Source organism: Pleurodeles waltl, chromosome 12 (assembly GCF_031143425.1).
Source record: "Pleurodeles waltl isolate 20211129_DDA chromosome 12, aPleWal1.hap1.20221129, whole genome shotgun sequence".
Taxonomy (NCBI): domain Eukaryota; kingdom Metazoa; phylum Chordata; class Amphibia; order Caudata; family Salamandridae; genus Pleurodeles; species Pleurodeles waltl.
The window spans coordinates 201257111-201276863 of NC_090451.1; the positions used below are offsets into that span (position 1 = coordinate 201257111).

Below are 19753 nucleotides of genomic sequence, written 5' to 3' on the forward strand. Positions count from 1 at the left end.
CCCAGCTAGCACCTGTAAAATCTTTAAAGACGTTTGCCTGTGCTACTGTAACCGTGACCTCTACTTCAGCCATGTTTTGTTACTCAGGCTAGCAGTGCGCACAGGAAGGGAGAAATCTCACTGAAGCCCCTTGCACTTAGGCTCTCAAGGCCTGAAATAAGACAGTAGCTTGATCAGCTGAAAACTGTTTACATTTCTGTTACGAGTGAAGGGTTTTCTCTCGTTCTCATGATCCAATCTAGGAAGGTGCTTGCATTCTTTGTGCAAATTGGAGCATATGACTAGTACTTGAAACCGGTGTATGTTAGGCTGTGAATGTGAGTCTTGCCTGCACTTATCAAGCTTGCCACCACCACTCATTTCAGCAAAAGCCCACTGAACCATTGACTTTGTGATGAATAGATCAGACCTGCCAACTCACAAGGTGCCACAGTGTGTCACATGATAGAGGTTCCCTTCATATGGTCACCCAGTGAGGAGCCAATATCACACGGTGGCAGGGAAGACAAGCTAGAAGCCAGTGCAAAGAGTGGATTTCATGCTCCTCGTTTGAGGCTTTGGACACCTGATACCCATTAAGGGGTATAAATTCAGCCCATGACATCGGTACCAGCCTCCGCAAGGATATTTTATTTTTTAATTTGAGGGGGAATTCATGGGGGAGAGGGCGGAAATGTGCCTCTTGGGTACTCCTCGGTGCAGGTACAAAGCCCTGCCCCCTTCAAAGCCACTACCCCATCTCACACAGTATAATGTTGTTTTTAGATGGCAGGTCTGCACAGATTATAACTTTTTCTTTTGTTAATAAACTTTTTCAGACTCCAAGTGGCTTCTAAGGAGATTTGTTAACCCCGCCAATCACGATTCTATATTGTTGCCCTTGACCTGCTGCCTTTTCCTATGAATTCCTATTACACAAATACCTCATAAAAATACCTGTACATGATTCAACAATAGTGTAAAACTTCCGCTTCACTGTGCAACATGAGTTGAAAAATATATGCCAGAAAAAGACGCTGATTAATTCAACCATACAATATTTATCAACACAATCACAAAGTGCATTACAGAAGAGCATCCAGAGACCACTGGGTATTAAACTGCCAGTGTTATATTACAAGTTATACATTAAACATACTGAAGACAAGTTCCGTTTGATAGAGATCCATATGTTATAAAAGTGCAGGGTCTTGACTCTTGCTCAGCCAAATGATGGGAATGGTTTGGTATGTGGGTGAGTGTAACAGCGTCAGACATTCGCAGGACAAAGTCCAGCTCCTAGCACGTCACAGGTGCATTCTGGGAAAGGTAGTCTTTCCTTGCTTCAACTAAAAGAATCAAACTAACACGTCTGGTAATAAAGATTTGTAAATGAAAAGCGCAGGCCTGGAAATGTGGTGTGCTGTGAGACATGGAATGTTCTGGTGACCCTCGCCCCTCATTTACTCTTTTTAAAACGCCTCAGCAGTGGCTGGAGGATTAACACAAGAGTTGGGTTTGAAAACTGTGTGATTATCAGAGGGACTCAGGGATCAGAATGAGACTACGATGTTGACCTACCGACAGTCAACAACTGTACTCTAGCACCCCTGGTTCAGAAATGAGGTCGATTACAATCACTGTAAGTATGAACACAGCACAACATGGAGCCTCTGGCCAAGGAAAAACCCAGTTTGGAAGCCAGCCTTGCTTCTACAACCTCAAGAAATGCTCTAAACTTTAACAATAATAAATCAAACGTCATTCGTTCCACAACAGGACTCTTTTCCCATCAGATGCTCTTGTCTCACAACATGGGTCTTCCTCTGTTTAAGACTAGTATTTTCCCTACCCCAACAGGAAGGCTAAGTGATATTTCGAATTAGTTTCTAAGAACGTGGCCGACAGCCCTTGGGCAGGAAGCAGGGTGGCAGGCAGGATGTCCCTCCCTATCCAATGATCACAAGAGCCTGGGGGATGGCCGTGGGGTGCTTCTGCATTATCTTGTAGCAATACGTCAGGATTAGAAGGCCTGCTGAAAGATCATGTTTTAGCACCAGCATGAACTTGGACTGCAAAAACATATTTTGCAAAAAGTGATCTTCAAAATACAAATATCCATTTTTACTAAGTTTGATGTGGTTAACAATAAACCATGCAAACTATAAAATAGAAAAACTCGTTAATAAAAATAATATTCTAATACATAAATAGGCCTCTGAGATCTAGAGCCCATATCGATCTGTAATTCATTACCAGGAACAACCAAATTTAGGTTTGATAAGTTGTAGGAATGGTTTGATGTACTCTTCTAACCCCAGCCTTGGTGCACGATCTTGCTATTGGAATTCGGTGCAAGCGAACATATTTGCAGGTGTATATTTATGTAATTCAGGATTTTACCAGTCTGTGTTTTGGATCCCATGCTTTTGGAAAAGGTGTTCTTGCAGTCTGGTTTCACACGCTACTGCAAATGAGCTGCGTACTTGTGATCATGAGATTACAGGTAGGAGGCACAGAGTGTAGCCTTTCTTTAAATTAGTGGTGAATTAGGTGAATCAAGGAGCGCAGAATCCATGCCAGATTTTCCGATTAATTTCTGACTATGTCAGATATTTCCATTGAGTTTCATTGTATGCATATATAAAAACAGGCATGAATCCGGCCTTCCTGGATCTATGTTGGACTCCTCTTCCCTTTTTTTAGAACATACTGAATGGATAAGCAGCATTACTATACAGGTCTGTGGCCCACGTAGATATGAACAACTACAGCGGGTCGATCTCTCAGAGGACCAGTGGGAAAAGAGCAATGTTCTGGGTACCAAAACAGCTCCTTCAGAAAGAACGAGGTTCCTGATATAGGGCCTCATTTAGAAGTTGGCAGATGGAACATTCTGTCACAAACATGACAGATATTCAGTTCGATGAATTACGATCCCCATAGGACGCGTAATGGGATCGTAAAACAGCAGACGGGATATCCGTCACATTTGTGACAGTGTTCCTGTCCACCAACTTCTAAATCAGGCCTTTAGTGTTCTGGTAATTTCCCTTTCTCATATGGTCCCTCACTCACTGATATACCCCACTCCAAAAGGCACAAGCAGAGAGCTACAACACACAACTTACACCAAAATTAATTTATGGCAAACGTCTGAAGGCCCTGTTGGAAGTGAAGCTGTGTGGTTTATTGGTAGGGGCTGAGCAGGTTAGGAGCATGGAGATCTGTTCTCGGTCCCAGTGAGAAGATAGCTTTCAGTCTATATAATAAGAGGCATGGGATTGTGAAAAGTCTTATTTACACTGAGAGAGCCCTATGACAAAGTTGGGTTTGCTCTACAATGCACGTGTGGCAGATCATCGCCATAAAGCAAATTGTTTGCACCATGTTCCACAACGACACAATCAATCTTTCACCATCCTCAGTTGATTTTAACGAGAGACTAGGAAATATAGCTATGTGCCCCAGATCAGAATGTTAACAGGGAGCAGAAATTTGAGCCCAGTAAAGCCAGATTTCATACAGAGTTCAGTCTGCACCACACCACACTCCCTCTTAGAACGGGGTACAGACACGGCATTGTGATTTTTTTTAACTGAAGGTAAGCGAAGCAACTTCCATACCTATTTCAGGGCACCTTTCTGTACAAATCACTTTGTCAGATTCCAAATATGCACCAAGTGTTTAGAACAGATTCGAGAACTTGTCACTTGTAGCTGCCCCATAGTAACAAACTATACAGAAATTTACATCTGGCTGATGGCGAGTCATGTCCAACATCTTAGTGTCCCTCCATTTGAGCCAGTACATGAGACTGAATCCTGGGAGAGGTTACACCACACTGGAGTATAGTTCCTCTTCATTGGATGGTGCCCTTGGCTCCTGTAGGGTAGGTGCAGGGTTTTCAAGGCATGGTTTGTCCTTCTTCTCTGGCTCCTGCACTCCAAGGTGCCCTGCATCCCTAACCATGCTGCAGTTGGTCATTGTCAGGTATGTGTTCCGCCTCTGGCTCTCACCCTGGCCGCACTTGCAGAGTTTCCGGAAGGCTCCCCGGAACTTCTGAGACATGAGGTTGTAGATGACAGGGTTGATGGCGCTGTTGGCATAGACACAGATCCGGCAGAACAAGATGAACCAAGGGTTGAGGTAAGGGTTGTCCATGAAGGAGTTGACCAGCACCAGTGTTCGGTAGGGCATCCACAGCAGAGCAAAAAGGATCACAACCACAGCCAACATCTTGGTGACCTGCAAACAGAGGGTACAGAATGCATACTGAATTAAGTAAAAGAAATAATTTATCACCTGATTATTCTACGAACAATCACATAGTGAAATTAAACAAACCAACAAACACTTCAACATGGTATGCAAGATCATCAATGTTCACCTCAAAATAAAACAGCTAGGTATCATACTTAGCAGCTGCCTTGCATAGGAATATCAAATAAAAACAATTATCTGATGTGGATTTTCCATCCTGAGACTTCTACAGAAAATCAAAAGCTACTTTTTCTTACTGTTTCAGACTTAAAGGTTATTACAGGATCCAGGATGAAAGCATTAGAAACTCTACACCAAAATAACGACATCTGTTCAAAAGGAAGAATTCCTTTAGTCGAAAAGTGACGTGAGAGAAACCATACATTTTCCATGAAGCAGTGTTTTTCAGATAGAAAAGTGCTAATGGATCAAATGGGTCAAGGGTAATATAGCACTATAATATGGGTCCAAGCACTGTAATTAAACAAGGTCACCTGGAACAGGAGCAATAAGGGAAAAATATGGGTGAAAAGAGGAAGGGCATCTAGGGAGAGGGTGGTAAGGACAGAAATAAAGAAACCGGGGCAGATCAAGAAATCTCTGCCCCCCCCCCCCAACAACCACACAAAATCGAATTCGTTATTTTAACATTTGTTTTCATCAGAAAAAATACTAAATATTTTCGCTTATATTGGCTGCAACAGACTATCACTAGCAAAACATAAATGGCAGTGAAAACTTAAAACATTCAGGACCTCATTACGAGTTAGGTCGGAAAACCGCCAGTTTGGTTTTCTGCCCGCTGGCCCTATTATGAGTTTCCCACGGGGCTAACGGGAAACTACCCACAACATTGACGCCGGCTCGTAATCGAGCCAACAGCAATGTTGCTGTGCGTCGGATGTGACAGCACCCGTTGCGCTTTTCACTGCCTGTAACTCAGATAGTGAAAAGCGTGACGGGGCTGCCCATGGGGGCACCTGCACTGCCCATGCCAAGTGCATGGGCAGTTCAGGAGCCCCCATGGGTCCTCTGGCACCCCGTCTCCACCAGCCTTTGCATGGCAGTGGAAATTTCAGCCCTGCCATGGCGGATTAAGACCACAGGTACCCCCAGGCCATCAGTGGCAAAAAAGTGGCAGTCGGACCGTGTCACTTTCACCACGGTCATAATGTGGCTGTTGGACCGCATTGGCAGTAGTCCAACCATCACCGTGTGTCAAATGAGGGCCTCAGTGTCTACAACTAAAGAACTAAATTGAATACCAAACAAGCAGTGGGCCTGAATCGAGTCTTTAATGATGGAAATAGTCGGCCTGTGATCACAGTAGAAAACTTTGTAGCGTATTCACAAACTGCATTTTGTAGGATGTTTAGTAGTACTATCAAGGCGAGACTCTGCTCACTGCTACTTGTTTGGTCCCACCTGGGCTGCTAATTATCAGGCAGGGCCAAATTTATAAAGGGAGCTGGCAGCCATTCAAAGTCCTTGCGTAGTCAGTTCTCTGGCTCCTGCAGAAACACTGATTACTGATACATGGGCAGACTGCCCAGTAATCCAGGGGTGATTGCCCCATGAATCCTGGGAACCTGTTACTTAGTATGTTCTTGAGACGGCACTGGATAAAAATATTCACTACCTTTGAGAAGTGTTTAAGACCTCTCCAAGCAGGATGTTGTTTGGTCGACAAATATGTAAGGGCTGAAATATACCAGAAAACAATAGCATATTGTGTAAGAGGAATTCACAGATAATTTCTCTAGAATGTATCTGTTCCCTTGATGAGTTCTAGGATATTATGAATAAGACAGCTAATACTGGTTTTCTAGCATAATCTGTGTTCTAGACTGGCTCCTGACTCTGATATGGTGAACCCAAATCCCAAGCCTCACACAGGGGAGATGGCTTAGGTCTCTCACTGAGCCAAAGTGGTTAAAACCATGATGAATCAATTTTGTTTTTAGGCTCCTGTCTCTGAGGGTAATCCTGAGGATTCCTTCTGTTCCTATAGTCCTTCAGCAGTTAATTATTTTAAGAAGATACTTACACGTTGTGTCTTTTAAATCTATATTGGCATCCACCCCAGGTTCTAGCACAATAGCACAACAGCACATCCTCCCAGGTTGAGCTGTCCCTGTTACCCCAGGATACCCCCAGCATTCCAGCACCATTTCATGAAGCTTTAAAGGAACATTATACACAAGTTCCAACACACCTTTCTCTCAATAATAATAAATGAAAGGAGAGGACCAGACTTAAAGAAAATAGCATAACCCGAAACATGGGGAAAGCATAGTGTAAAATCATGGGAAGAAATAACTCATAATAATACTGGGATTACACATTATATAAGAAGGTAGAGGATGACCATTATTGCTCAAGGAACAATGAGCAATAAGTGATCCAGTAAGATATCTCTCTTTAGTACAGGAACTCACAATAGCCTTTTCCCAACCTCATAATCTGACAACCAACAAAAGTAAATCAAAACTTTAAAGAGTAATCCCCAAGGTGAGCTAGTATCACCCTACCTTAAAGAATAATCCTTTAGGTGAGTTGGTATCCATCTGGGTCAAAAACTTCTCCAGGAGGCCCAACAACCCTCAGGTTCCAATTTCTCCTCTCCACAGGTGTTACCAATGCCCAAGGTGTTAGAATCATACTTTTATATCCTTGGCATGCTCCACACCTCACCATCATCCAAAATTACTACATTCCTTCTGCCTTCCTTGATTTCATTGTGCCCCATGCACTGTGATTCTCCCTTTGGAGTCCAGTCAGGTCTCTTAAAATACACCAACTCTCTCACCTGCAACAGTATTTACTTCTGAACTGAGTACTGTGGTTCTAGTGAAAAAGTAACAAAAATATATTTTCTATATAAAATCCTATTGGTCTGGAGGTAAGTCATTGAGTGTGTGTTTCTTCTATTGCTTGTGTGTGTACAACAAATGCTTAACACTACCCTCTGATAAGCCTAATTGCTCGACCACACTGCCACAAATAGAGCACTAGTATGATCTATTATTGCCTCTGTCAAGCCTCTTGGGGAACCCCTGGACACACAATATCTCATTATGATATAGTATATACAGAGCCAGCTTCCTACATAGGTGGATCAGTAGTGAGGTCTATGACTTTGCATTTGCTTGACTACTTAGCCAATACTTGATCACACGACTAAATTCCAAAATTATCTTTAGAAAACTGATTTTTGAATTTTTACTATTTTTCTAAATTTTTAAAAGTCCTACTATGGCCTTGTGTAAGTCCCTGATAGCATCTCTTTTTAAGTTAAAAAGTGTTTGTAAAAGTTAGGATTTAGTAACTAGAAGTAGTTTTAGTTCCTAAAAGTAATCTCCAACTTTAGAAACAAAATGAGTAGCTCAAAGGACATAGTAATGGAACTCAACCTCACCCTTTACCTCCATTTTAGGATGAGAGAGTTAAGGAGTCTCTGCATCCTCAGAAAAATCAAGACAGGTCCCAACTCTAACAAGGTCAAGCTCCAGGAGCTCTTGGCAGAGTATGCAAGGAACCACCCTACTGAGGAGGAAGACCTCCCCTCAGATGGGAAAGAAGTTAGGGATCAGGAGGTAGAACTCCCCCCTCATAACCAATTCCAAGATCCCTGTCTCCAAATATAGTACTCACAGGATCTGGATCTTTCACAGGGGAGTCCAGCTCCTATGAGAACATTGAGGGCAGCCTCAATGAAGAGGATATCCTTTTAGCAAGGATGGCCAAAACATTTGCTTTGGAGAAACAGCTCCTGGCTATAGAAAGGGAGAGAAAGGAAATTGATTTAGAACCCATAAATGGTGGCAGCACCAAAATAACTAGGGAGAGAGAGTATTCTGACACCCCTAAAATCCCTAAAGGGAATGTCCCCAAATATGAGGATAGTGATGGCATTACCAAGGGTTCATAGCCTTTGAGAGGGCCAGTGGAACCAAAAGATTAAAAAAGTCTCATGGGGAGCTCTCCTTTGGGAACTGTTTACTGGTAAGTGTAGGGATAGGCTCCTCACATTCACTGGTGCAGATGCTGAATCCTATGACCTCATGAAGGCTACCCTGATTGAGGGCTTTGGATTCACCACAGAGGAGTATAGAATTACGTTCAGAGGGGCTCACAAAACCTCGAGCCAGTCCTGGTTTGCTTTTGTAGACTACTCAGTGAAAGCACTGGATGGTTGGGTAACAGGAAATGAAGTGCATGACTATAATGTGCTTTATAATTTGTTTATGAAAGAACACATTTTAAGTAACTGCTTCAATGAAAAGTTGCATCAATATCTGGTAGACCTGGGTGCAATTACTCGGGACATGCTGGCAGCTGCCATTTCCTTAACACCTGCAACTTAAACAAAAATAACAATCCAGAAAAAAAGTAAAAATAATAAATGAAAATAATAGGTTAACATAAAGAGCTAAAACAATAACAATCCTTTTATGGTATTCTTGTGGAGATTCACCACAAGAATTGCACAAAAATTTCACTGTTCCTCTATGCACAGGTCTCTTAGATTGTGCTGTAATCATACTTTTTGTACTCTCAATGAAATTCATTGGGGTGTCCCCCATTCCGAATGGCTCTGCCATTGGATGTGTAAAAAGCCTTTTAGTATGCAACAGTTTAAAAAAAAAAAATCTTTGTATCTTGGCACCTCTTATTGCTCCTATTGAATGCAACGTGTCTTGAACAATAATAATTTGCTCAAGGTTGCGCGTCGCACAAAGGGAAACATCCACAACTCAGAAGCTACTAAGCAATTGTGCAGATGCTAGCAGTAATATGGCAGTAACAACTATAGCCAATCCCTAGCTTCCAGTGCACTATGTAATACATGATCATGTGAGCAGTGATCACGTCGCTGGAGATGACTTGCGCTGAGCTATGAGTACAACACACCGATGCCAGGAGATGGCCCACAGCTAAAAGACATCTCGGTCTTCCGAGCCGCATGCAAGAAATCCTATGAGCTCAGCATGCACCAATAATGGTTAACAGTAACAATTACAGTAAATACCATTCTCATCATAAAAACTTAATCTTTCTTCCTTGAAGTAGTCAAATACTGTGAGTATCATACCTGGGAGAACAGCAGGCCAGCACACAGCAGACGTTTGGGTCCCAAAAGAGGGGCTCCAACCTAATAAGCATCCTCAGGGTTAGAACAGCACATTGGGGTCCTTTAAATGGGTGGATGCAGCCACTTATAGCCACTGTTAAGAAGACACTTACACATTGTGTATTTTAAGACTTTATTGGCATCCACCCCAGGTTGCAGCACATCATCCAAGGTTCCTTCTCTCTTCACAAGGCTGTCAGAAACACCCTGAATATTGAGTGGAAGGAGATTGATAAAACAGGTTTTCCAGGGTTTTTGAGTCAGCATTATGCTTTTGATAGATTTGATTTAGTATTATATTTGCCTGTCAAAGTTAAATTAGCATTGGCAAACATGTCTTCTCTCTCTCACCATAGACAGTTTTCTCCCTTCTGATCCAGCTTATAAAATTTAGGACCAAGCAAAATGTGCACTGCACCGGCGTAATTAGCGAACCTTTGATAATTCTACAGTACTCTTGTCCTCAAAATGATGCTATTATGCCATGTTGAATAATTAGGCACCATTCTCTGTAAGAATGTTACTGCTTGTTTGACTCTCTACACTGGGACACTGGTGTTCAAGCCCCAGTGCATGTGCTCTGACCCCTTCAATAGGGTAAAATTCACTAACACTTAACATTCCTTTAAGACAAAAGTATATGGTGTAGAAATACACCCATGACATAGAAAGTTAAATATCACATGTGGAATGCAGCACTTATAATACCATCATGTAGAGTCACAAGGAAAACATTACTTTAGGCCTACCACTGTAGCCAGCCTGATGCAGTTTAAACCTACAACTCAACCTGTCAAAATCACTCTTTTGACAGAGGAAAACATATTTATTTTACATATTAATAAGTTGCCCCTAAATAGGTTTTGAAGCCCATAAGGTAGGGTGCCTAGTATTTGAAAGTGAGATGTAAAAATGTAATGTTGGCATATAGTTACAGTGACAAGCCCCCGAAAGCTATTTTCAGTGTACAAAGGCCTGGCTGTCCTATGACGATAACCAGAGTGCAGATTAATATAATAGTATTGCAATATCCGGTTGGAACAAGCTAGAAAAATAGTTCAAACACTATTTTTATTATTAATTAAAAATCCAATTCAATAATGAAGTTAGCTTTTTCATGACTATTTAGGAATAGTAACTTTTAGAACTTAGAAACGTTTAGAAATTTAGAAAGTTACCTGTTACCTGATTGAAGTGCCTGACAGGCTAATTTGCATTAGCCTGCCAGCAGCTGCCACTGCCAGTGCTTGACCATAATGAGTGAAAACTGCTCCCAGAGCAGGACAATGGCTTAGGCTGGTGACAGGAAGGGCTGGGTGTGCGGCATGTGATCCCTATCAGCTCAGGTTAGGCAGCTGGGGGGGGGGGGTTCCAGGAAATTCACTAACCTAAAAGAAGCAAAGGCTCTTTTTAATTTTAGTGTAAAGAGAGACCTTGGAGGGGAAAACTCTTTGACACCAGGGCGCATGGTAGTGAGACTGACTCCATCAAAGTGGGAGGGGTAGTTGGTCTCAGAACCAAGTTGTCATAGCTTACAAGGAGGGGACTGATAATTTTCCTAAACATACCCCTTATTGTCACACAAACTCCTTCTACCGGCAGAATGCCTGGGACGTCTTCGATTTTTCTTAGAATTTTGCAGTGTGGGATAGTTTGCAGAAAGGCAAACAGGATGTGCTGTAAAGGTGGGAATTGTTGACCCTGGGACCTTTTGAGCCATTGGTTATGGAGTATCCACGAGTCACTCCCACCCACTGGCTACTGAACTGTACAAAACTTAACCTGACCACAAGCTCATCAGAACACTTTACAAATCTGTCAAAGAACAGAAGAGGATTGAACCTGTTGTCTGAAACCAGTAAGAAGGCCTAAATGTCTGGACCTGCTTCCATTTGTACCTAGAAAAAAAGTGGACTCCAAGGGTTAGTCTGCTGACCTCCTGTGCTGCTACAGGGACATTACAAGCTGCAAGAGACCTTTTTCTGAAATGCAGAGCTGACCAATAGAACTGGACTAGATCCTGCTGGTGGCCTGTTCTGGAGTGAGCTGTAGAATTGACAAGAGTAGCTGCTTCAAAAACTCTGAAAAGTTGGGACTTCAAAATTTTTGCTCTTCCAAGAACTGTGGAGCATCAGCAGGACCTTGTAGCAAAGGTGTATGGCTTTGATGCAACTTCATTGGATATAGCTTCATGTTTGCCCCGCAGGAAGATTTTTATCTCCACAAAAATGTCTGAAGGTACAAATCTTGACTTGCAAAATGCATTAAAAGCATGCAGCAGATACAAGGACTTTATCAGTCACGAAATTCAAATTTCTCTGACTTAGAGCCTGTGCCACCAAACCCAAAGGCTTCAGTGTGACATTGTCCATCGGCTATCTGGCATCAAGAGGACTTTGACGCACACAGCCTGCAACCTTGCCCTGCAGGAGAATTTGGACTTCCATTTTAGAGACTAAGTCAGAAGGTAAAGTCTTTGATTGGAACAAATGTACATGGTGTGTCTGACATACGCTCCATCGAAGTCAGCCTGAAATCACACCTAGGTCCGGGTCAACAATCACTACTGATTGCTGCTTTACTTTATCTTGCCACTTTTTTCCTTAAGTCTTCAAAAATTCATATATTAGGTTGGACTTTTCTCACTTTGATGTCAATCAGTTTAATAAATTGTACTCTATTTTTATATAAATTGGAACAGTATTTTTATTGAGTTGTGTTTTTCACTTTTTAACTGTTTTGTAACTTCTAAATGCTTTCCTTGTGGTATGTCAGTGCTTTGTGTCACAGCTTCCGGGAGTTAAGCTCAGTTTTCATTTGCCTGGACCTAACAGATTAGTGACTTTATTACTTGGGGTAGACCACCATACATCTAAAATAATAAGTCACTTTCTCACAGTAATGTTTCTGAAATTTCACAGCTGAAAGCAAATTGTGAAACTTTTTGTTCACCATTTGAACTGCTAATGTTTCCGAAGCTCTACTAAAAGACCTCCATGATGACCTATGAATGGCATTACACAACCAATGGAACTGATGGAACAGTTCCTATATGACACCAACTTTGACGGGTTTTGTGCTGATGCACCTTCTTCAGCACTGTTTAGGAAATCATAAGAAATCACTCTTTGGAAGGGGCCTGTTTAGGGGGTGCCTTCCAAATAGAGATGCCTTATCATATGCATTAACGTTTTATGACCAAATTCCATTGGAAAACAGGAAGCGGTCCCCAGCGTTTTCATTCCAGTTTGTGAATGGTCCAAAAAACATATTTTCGATGTAGGCAGTGGTCCAGAGAACCACTGCCCACTCTTAAAAATAGTTTTACAAACGTTTTTCTTTTCAGAGAAATGGGATGCATTTTTTTTTTTAATTGCTTTATTTAAAAGTAATCACTCCAGCAAGCCACCATCTCTGTAATGGTAGCAAATCGTAGGGAGACGCAATTTACACCCAACTTCATTAATATTCATGAGGTAGGCAAGGGCATCTGGTGTTAATGGGCGAGTTGAATGTTGCCCTCCTACCTTTTCGGAGAAATAAGAGGATGAAAAATAACACTGGGCAGCTGAAAATAAAATTTATGTTTGAAAACTGTTTGATTCCTTGTTTCCCTGTGGGATTGGAAGGATGAGGGACTGAACGAATGGCCTGTGACTATCCTACACTTGGCCGGGCACGGTCTTACTCATCCTGCAAGCATGAACTTGACATGTGACGAAAATAGTGGTGGGAGTGGTGATTGTTCATTTCGAGATGCAGAAATCTTTTTGGGCGTTATTTAGCATGGCCCAGGGCGTGTCTAGAGCAGTGCCATCAGGGGTGGCTCCTTCGCCATGGCGAAGAAGCGTTGCCCCACTGGCTGCGCCAGAAACAGACAAATAAAATGACAGATCGTTTTATTTGTCTGCTTCTGACACAGCCAGCAGTACAGCGAGGGGTGGGGCTGGGTCACGGGAGGTGGGAGGTGGGGAGAGTGCACCTAAGTGCACATGTGTGTTTGGCCAGCCGTCTGAGGCTGGCCAACACACATGGGCACTTAGGTTTCTGCACAAACCCAAGGGCTGTGTCTGAGTGGCAGTCACTGCCCCACAGATGAATCCTGGTGATGCTTTCATGCAATGTTTTGCATGAAAGCAGCGCCAGGGTTGCTGAGAAGCCTATGCTGGTGTTCCAGCAGTGAATCTTGGGACACCAGAAGAAGAGGAGCGCGAGGCGGCAGGAGAAGACAGGGACAGAGGCAAGGTAAGTTCTTTAAATTTTTACTTTGTCTCCATCCCCGTCCACCCCCCTCATCCCTCCCCTTGCCTAATGCAGCGACGGCTGCTGAGTGCCATTATAGTAAATGGCCGGGTGCAGAGTAGGTCTGTGGAGATAACAGCAGATTGGGCATGTTACTGATCTCTGCAATCACTATTGGTTGTTGTGATTAGCGCGCTGGGGCCTACTGAAGGAGAAGCCACATCAGAGGGAATAGTGTGCTTTTACTTGTGCATTTGGAATCAAAGTTCGTCCACTACCTACTCCCTTTGTGGCTGCCACCCCGATTCACAAAGGGGACGAGGTTCAAAATGGCCCCTTCCGCTTTGCAAATCCATTTGCTGCCTCAGCTTGAGAGTCAGTAGCTGATCAATGGTTTGAAACTGAATTTGAAGTTGCAAACCATTGACACGCACTGTGAGAAAGTGAAATATCAGGTGAACTAGATGGTAGTCTACCACAAGTAAAAATGTAACTGTTTTGTTAGTTCCAGTAAAGGTTTTAGTATTTTATACCTGAGCTCAATCCATGGTAGCTATGACAACAGATCAGACAGGCTTATCTTAAGAAAATGTATCTAGCATTTAGAGGAACCAAAACAGCTAAAAAGTCAAAATAACAACACAATAAAGATCCCACTTGAATTTCTAAAAACAGAGAATATTTTAATGAACAAAATGACAAATTGCAATGAGAGGAAGTGTAGATATGAATTAGTAATGCTTTAAATAAACATATTGTAAAAAAGCATAAGCCACCAACCTCAGGCAATTCGATGCACTGGACAGCGACAAGGGTAAAATTTGAGGCCCACCACATTACAGACGTAAATTGGATATGAGGACCAGGTTGGCCCGATGAAAAAGTTACCTCTGTACTATTGTTCACAAGACGTTGGAAGGGCAAGGTGCAAGCTGGATCCATAGTGGGGCTCAAGAACAGTGGGTTGCTGAAGTGCAGGGTCCCGGTGTAGTTGCTGACAAATGTGGGAAAGCTCTTATCAGGTGAAGTCAAAACCCTGTGAAGTCTTCGATCGTTGGCCAATTGCTACTCCGCATTGGTCCCAGTGAAGTCCTCTACCTTCAGGCTTAGAAACCTTTCAGGAAGTCAGATTACCTTCAACTGGGCAAACCAGCAAGTTGATGCCAACCAGTGATTCGATGTTGATGGCTGCGGCTTCAATGGTGATGCTGTCTCTGGTGGTTCTCCCTGAAGAAAGTTGCCAAAAAGTTTCTAACTCATAGCTCTTTCAGTTTGGACAGGAGGAGTGCATTCTAACACCATCTAAGAGTTCCAGGACCTCGGGGACAGCACTTGTGATCAGGACTCACTCCAACAGAAGCCACCAGCAGGGTCCAGAGAAGGTCCAGTTGAAACTGGTAAGTTGGACTCATCTGAAGAGGTGAGGGGATGGGCACAGCCCCCATGCCAGCCTGTCAGGGGAAGGTCAAACTCACCCCACATCCAAGGCCTTTGTCTTAACTTTGGGAGCCAATTCACATCTATTTGAGGAGCTATTTACCTCCTAGGTGACAGTTGGAAGTGCAGAAAAATGGACTACAAGAGGCTTTAAGAAGGCTAGAGGTAACTTTACAAAAGTACTTTTTGTAAAATATTTTTACAAATCACACTTTACCAATGAATTTGATTTGTAATAAATATTTTAATAAATCAAAGAAATATCCACTTTAGTGATCAGAAAATGTGCACTGGGGCCTGATTAGCAGAGTTCCAGAGCAAAGAGTTAAAAAAACACAGCAGCATCAGTCCAACAAATTCGAGGTGATCATGCAAACAGAACCATTTTCCTATACAAACTCACAATTTAGAAGGAATGTCCCTTTCACATGTCTTCCAGATTGTAATTTTATATAGGTCATTAACCCCAATTTGTGATTTGGAAAACGTTTCTAAATTGCAAAATGAGATTAATACATAAGAACAGGGATCTTGCAACTTGAAACCCAGATATTTTGCAAATAGCAGGGGTGTGATTCAAAACCAGTTAATAAATCTGGACCTTAATTCTGGCCCTTAGTTGTATAATACATCAACCCTAATTGGCTAGGATTCAGGGCTTATAGGTAGGATAGCTTAGGGGACTAACGCATCAGTTCTTAACATTTGTGAATACACTGAATGTGTAGGTTCAAATCCTGTCAGGTTAACTCAGCATTTCACCTGTTTGAGGTTGATAAAATGAGTATCACGGACCTAACACTGACAGAGAGAAGACAATTCTAAAGTGGGTATTAGCACTTTGGATGAACTTTTAAGAGCTGACCAGCCAATCTTCTGTGGGCTACAACTACCATTGCAGAACCGTAAAGGGCACATTTGGTTGCTCCCGGCCCTGACACTCCGGTGTACTGGTGAGGACTGTGGCATTTGGATCAGTCCATCCCTATATTTTTTTCCTTTTGATTTCACAAGGTACCTTGCCTCCTCTGAGACCCTGGTTAAGGAGAAACTATTTCAGTGAAATCTTAAGGTGGCTTTATTGTTCTGCATGACAGCACCAGCTTTTACTTTAAATGTCCTTTATGTGAAACGTGTTTTCCCTCCCATCAGTGCTGAAGGAGCACTGGCTCACCATGCTTACATATGTAAACGCAGCCAGAGTAAAAGCTGGTGCTGTGATCCAGAACAGCTAAGCCGCTTAAGGCTTTTAGTGTTTCAGATTCATCTGGCAGGGCTGCTTCTGCCTCCAAGCCTATTTTGATTTTGGATGTGGTCCAGGGATCCTTACCTGCAATAATAACCAGTCATTCCCATTCCCTCATGATGGCCCTATAATTATGTATAAAGACCCAGGCAGGCATTGGCTATAATGCTTAACCAGAATACTGAAATGATGGAAGCTCCACTGACAACAATGAAGTGGCTCAGAGTCAATAATGGCTTGTGTAGACCGTCTGCTCCGCCATTCCTAGGCCTTATAGGTTTGAACCTGTAGCTCTGTGGCCATTGCCTGATGTGAACAGTTGAAGGCTGTGTGCAGGAGCATTGACTTCCTACAGTAGGGTGAGTGCAGTACCTGACCAAAGGCAAGGCCCTGCGGGCATCTATCACTGTGCACTGCCAAAGGCCATTCGCTGTGTGGATTGTCTGTCCAGGCAGTGTCAAAGTTGGATGGAGTAAATGATTAAAAACAGAACTTAAATGAAAAAACTCTGTTAAAGTGAAGTTGTAATTAATATTGGTTATAAAAGCTTAATGATTGTTGTCAAAAGACCAGTGGATTAACTGAAAGTAACACAGTCAAAGTAGAATTATGGTTACAAATTAAAACTGAAAGGCCACTTAAATTCACAGGTTATGATTAGCTCTGAAAACCATACTTCATGCAACACTCATGCAAACCATAACCAGCACATAAAAAAAATACTTATGTCTGCACAAAATCTATACCAATTAATAGTAACTCATAAAAGCAAAATAGCATTAAAATAACAATGCATTAAGAAATGACTAATATTAATATATCCATTGTGCTCTTATTGATAGTTTTAAAGTTAATTTGATGAGTGATCTCACCTGAAACACCATTTATGTAATTTGTATTTGCATCTGTCACATCAAGGGGGAAGTCTTGAACATTCCATATGGTGTGTCAGGTTTGGTTTAGTACCAAAACATAGGTACAGTGAGCAGTAGACTGACGGCCTCATTACAATCTCGACAGCATTGCCGCCGAGACCGTCAATATGGAGTGGGTGAGGCTGCCATCAAGGCTCTCTTAGGGAGCTGAGGCCAATGCCATCACACTCCATCACTCTCGGAATGCACACTGTCTGCAGAGCAGACAGTGCGTATTACCTGGGGGCTGGCAGGGGGCCCCTGTACTTCCCACAACATGGTCATGGGCAGTGCAGGGGCTCCCTGTGGCCCCCAGCACTGGCTTTCCAACAGCCTTGCACCGCCATGGAAAGGCTGCCCGAAAGTGAAGTTGTGATCAGCCCAGCGGTGCTGCCATGGGCACCACCATGGCTGACTCTGACTCCGACTGCCTCCAACCCGTCAGGATCTACGATCCTGGTGATGGGGGCAGTCTTCTGGCGAGCCAACTGCCAGGATCATAATCTAGCAGTCGGACCACCAGGAGTGAGGCAGTCCTCTAATATATTTATTTGTACATATATATATATATATATATATATATATATATATATATATATGTTCTAAACAACTAATAAACCATAAAACCCAAAAAGAAAACCTTACCTTAAAATTAGTTGTTCAGGCAATTGTTATTCAGGCACAATTGTTGTTTAGACAGTAGTTGCTCAGTACTTAATTTTAGAGACTTTTTAGTTGTTTAGCAGTAGTAGTTCAGGAAAGTAGTGGTTTAGACTTAGTTGTTCAGGATGTTTCCCAAAACACACAGATATATGTCCTGTCTTTTACCTACACAGCACCCTGCCCTCTGGGTTACCTAGGGCCTACCTTAGGGTTGACTTATCTGTTGAAAAAGGAGAGTTTAAGGCTTGGCAAGTACTTTTAAACACCAAGTCAAAGTGGCAGTGAAACTGCACAACCAGGCCTTGCAATGGCAGGCCTGAGACATGGTTAAGGGGCTACTTATGTGGGTGGCACAACCAGTGCTGCAGGCCCACTAGTAGCATCAAATCTACAGGCCCTGGGCACATGTACTGCACTTTACTAGGGACTTTCAAGTACATAAAATGTGCCAGTTGGGTAGGAACCAATGTTACCATGTTTTAAGGGAGAGGGCAGATGAACTTTAGCATTGGTTAGCAGTGCTAAAGTGCGCAGAGCCCTAAAACCAGCAAAAACAATGTCCAAAAGTGGAGGGAGGCAGGCAAAAGGTTGGGGTGACCACCTTAAGGCTGTCAAGTCTAAGAGGCCCTATGTGTCTCAATCCTTTCCACTTCTGAGTTCACACACTATGAATGCTAGGCCAGTCATTGTGCTCAAGGGGCACAGAGCATCTTGTTGTGCACCACGGGCAAAAAGCTAATCAATGTGCACTACAGACAAGTCTAATCATTGTGCGTCATGGACATTGATTAATCATTGTGCACAACAGATTCAAAGTGCTCCACTAAAATAAGGCTAATTATTATGCTCCAGACACATAATTAATCACTGTGCATCGCAGACACAAGGTGCTCCAGTAACATAAGGCTATTAATTGTGCTCTCCTCTCCATGGACTCAAGGCTAACCATAGTGGTCCACGAACAGACTCAAGACTAATAATTCAGCATGAAGGACACAAGGTACACCACAAACAGAGCCTAATTATTGTGCTCAATAGACATTGGTTAATCAAGGACCACAGGCTCAATGATAACCATTGTGGCCCATGGACAGAACATGCTCCATGGACTCAAGGCTAACCACTGTGCATGAGAGACAGGGTGCTCCAGAGACACAAAGCTAATTGTGCTCCTTGGACATAAAGTGTTCCATGGACACACAGCTAATCATTGTGTTCCATAGATACAAGGTGCTCCACCAACACAAGGCTGATCATTATGCTCAATGGACAGAAAGCAAATCATTCTGCTCCATTGACACAAGGTACTCCATGGAGAGAAGACTAATCACTGTGCTCCACAGGTAAAACGCTAATCTTTGTGCTTCACCCACTCAAGGCTGATTAATTGACTCCTCAGACAAAACTGACTTTATGGATGCAAAGCTAATCATTGCACTAAATGGGCATAATGCTAATTATTTCAGTCAAAGGGTGCATGCTTAATCATTACACTCAGGGACACAACGCTAATCAGTGGGCTCTTGGGACAGAAGGCTAATCTCAGGGCTTTACTTTCACAAGGCTTATTATTTAATTTCTTGGACCCAAGGCTAATAGATGGGCTTCGCTTGCACAAAAGTAATTAATGGGCCCTGTAAGAAATTGTGTTGTTGGTTGACGGGTGTAAGCCCTGGTCAAGCAGCAGCCACAATCATTGTCAGATGAGGCACAAGCCAACCCTAAATTAACCTGTACTCAACCCTTTGTTAGTTTGGCACAGAGCAGTTAGGCTTACCTTAGAGGCAAAGCGTAAAGTATTTGTGCAACACTTCAAGCAGTAATAAAGTGAAAAGATCACACAAAAGGATCTCACACTAAGTTAGAAAAATAGGA

At 42.7% G+C, this 19753-nt stretch overlaps 1 protein-coding gene across 2 annotated transcripts in view; it reads right to left on the reverse strand.

Annotated features, from left to right (window-relative positions):
• Positions 1-1022: 1022 nt before the first annotated feature.
• Positions 1023-19753, reverse strand: part of LOC138268280 (thyrotropin-releasing hormone receptor-like) — a 140364-nt gene continuing 121633 nt past the window's right edge. For both annotated transcript variants that reach the window (XM_069217774.1, XM_069217775.1), the window contains exon 4: positions 1023-4227. In XM_069217774.1, the coding sequence (XP_069073875.1) occupies positions 3814-4227 (414 nt within the window). In that variant the 3' untranslated portion in view covers positions 1023-3813. The remainder of the gene's footprint in view (positions 4228-19753) is intronic.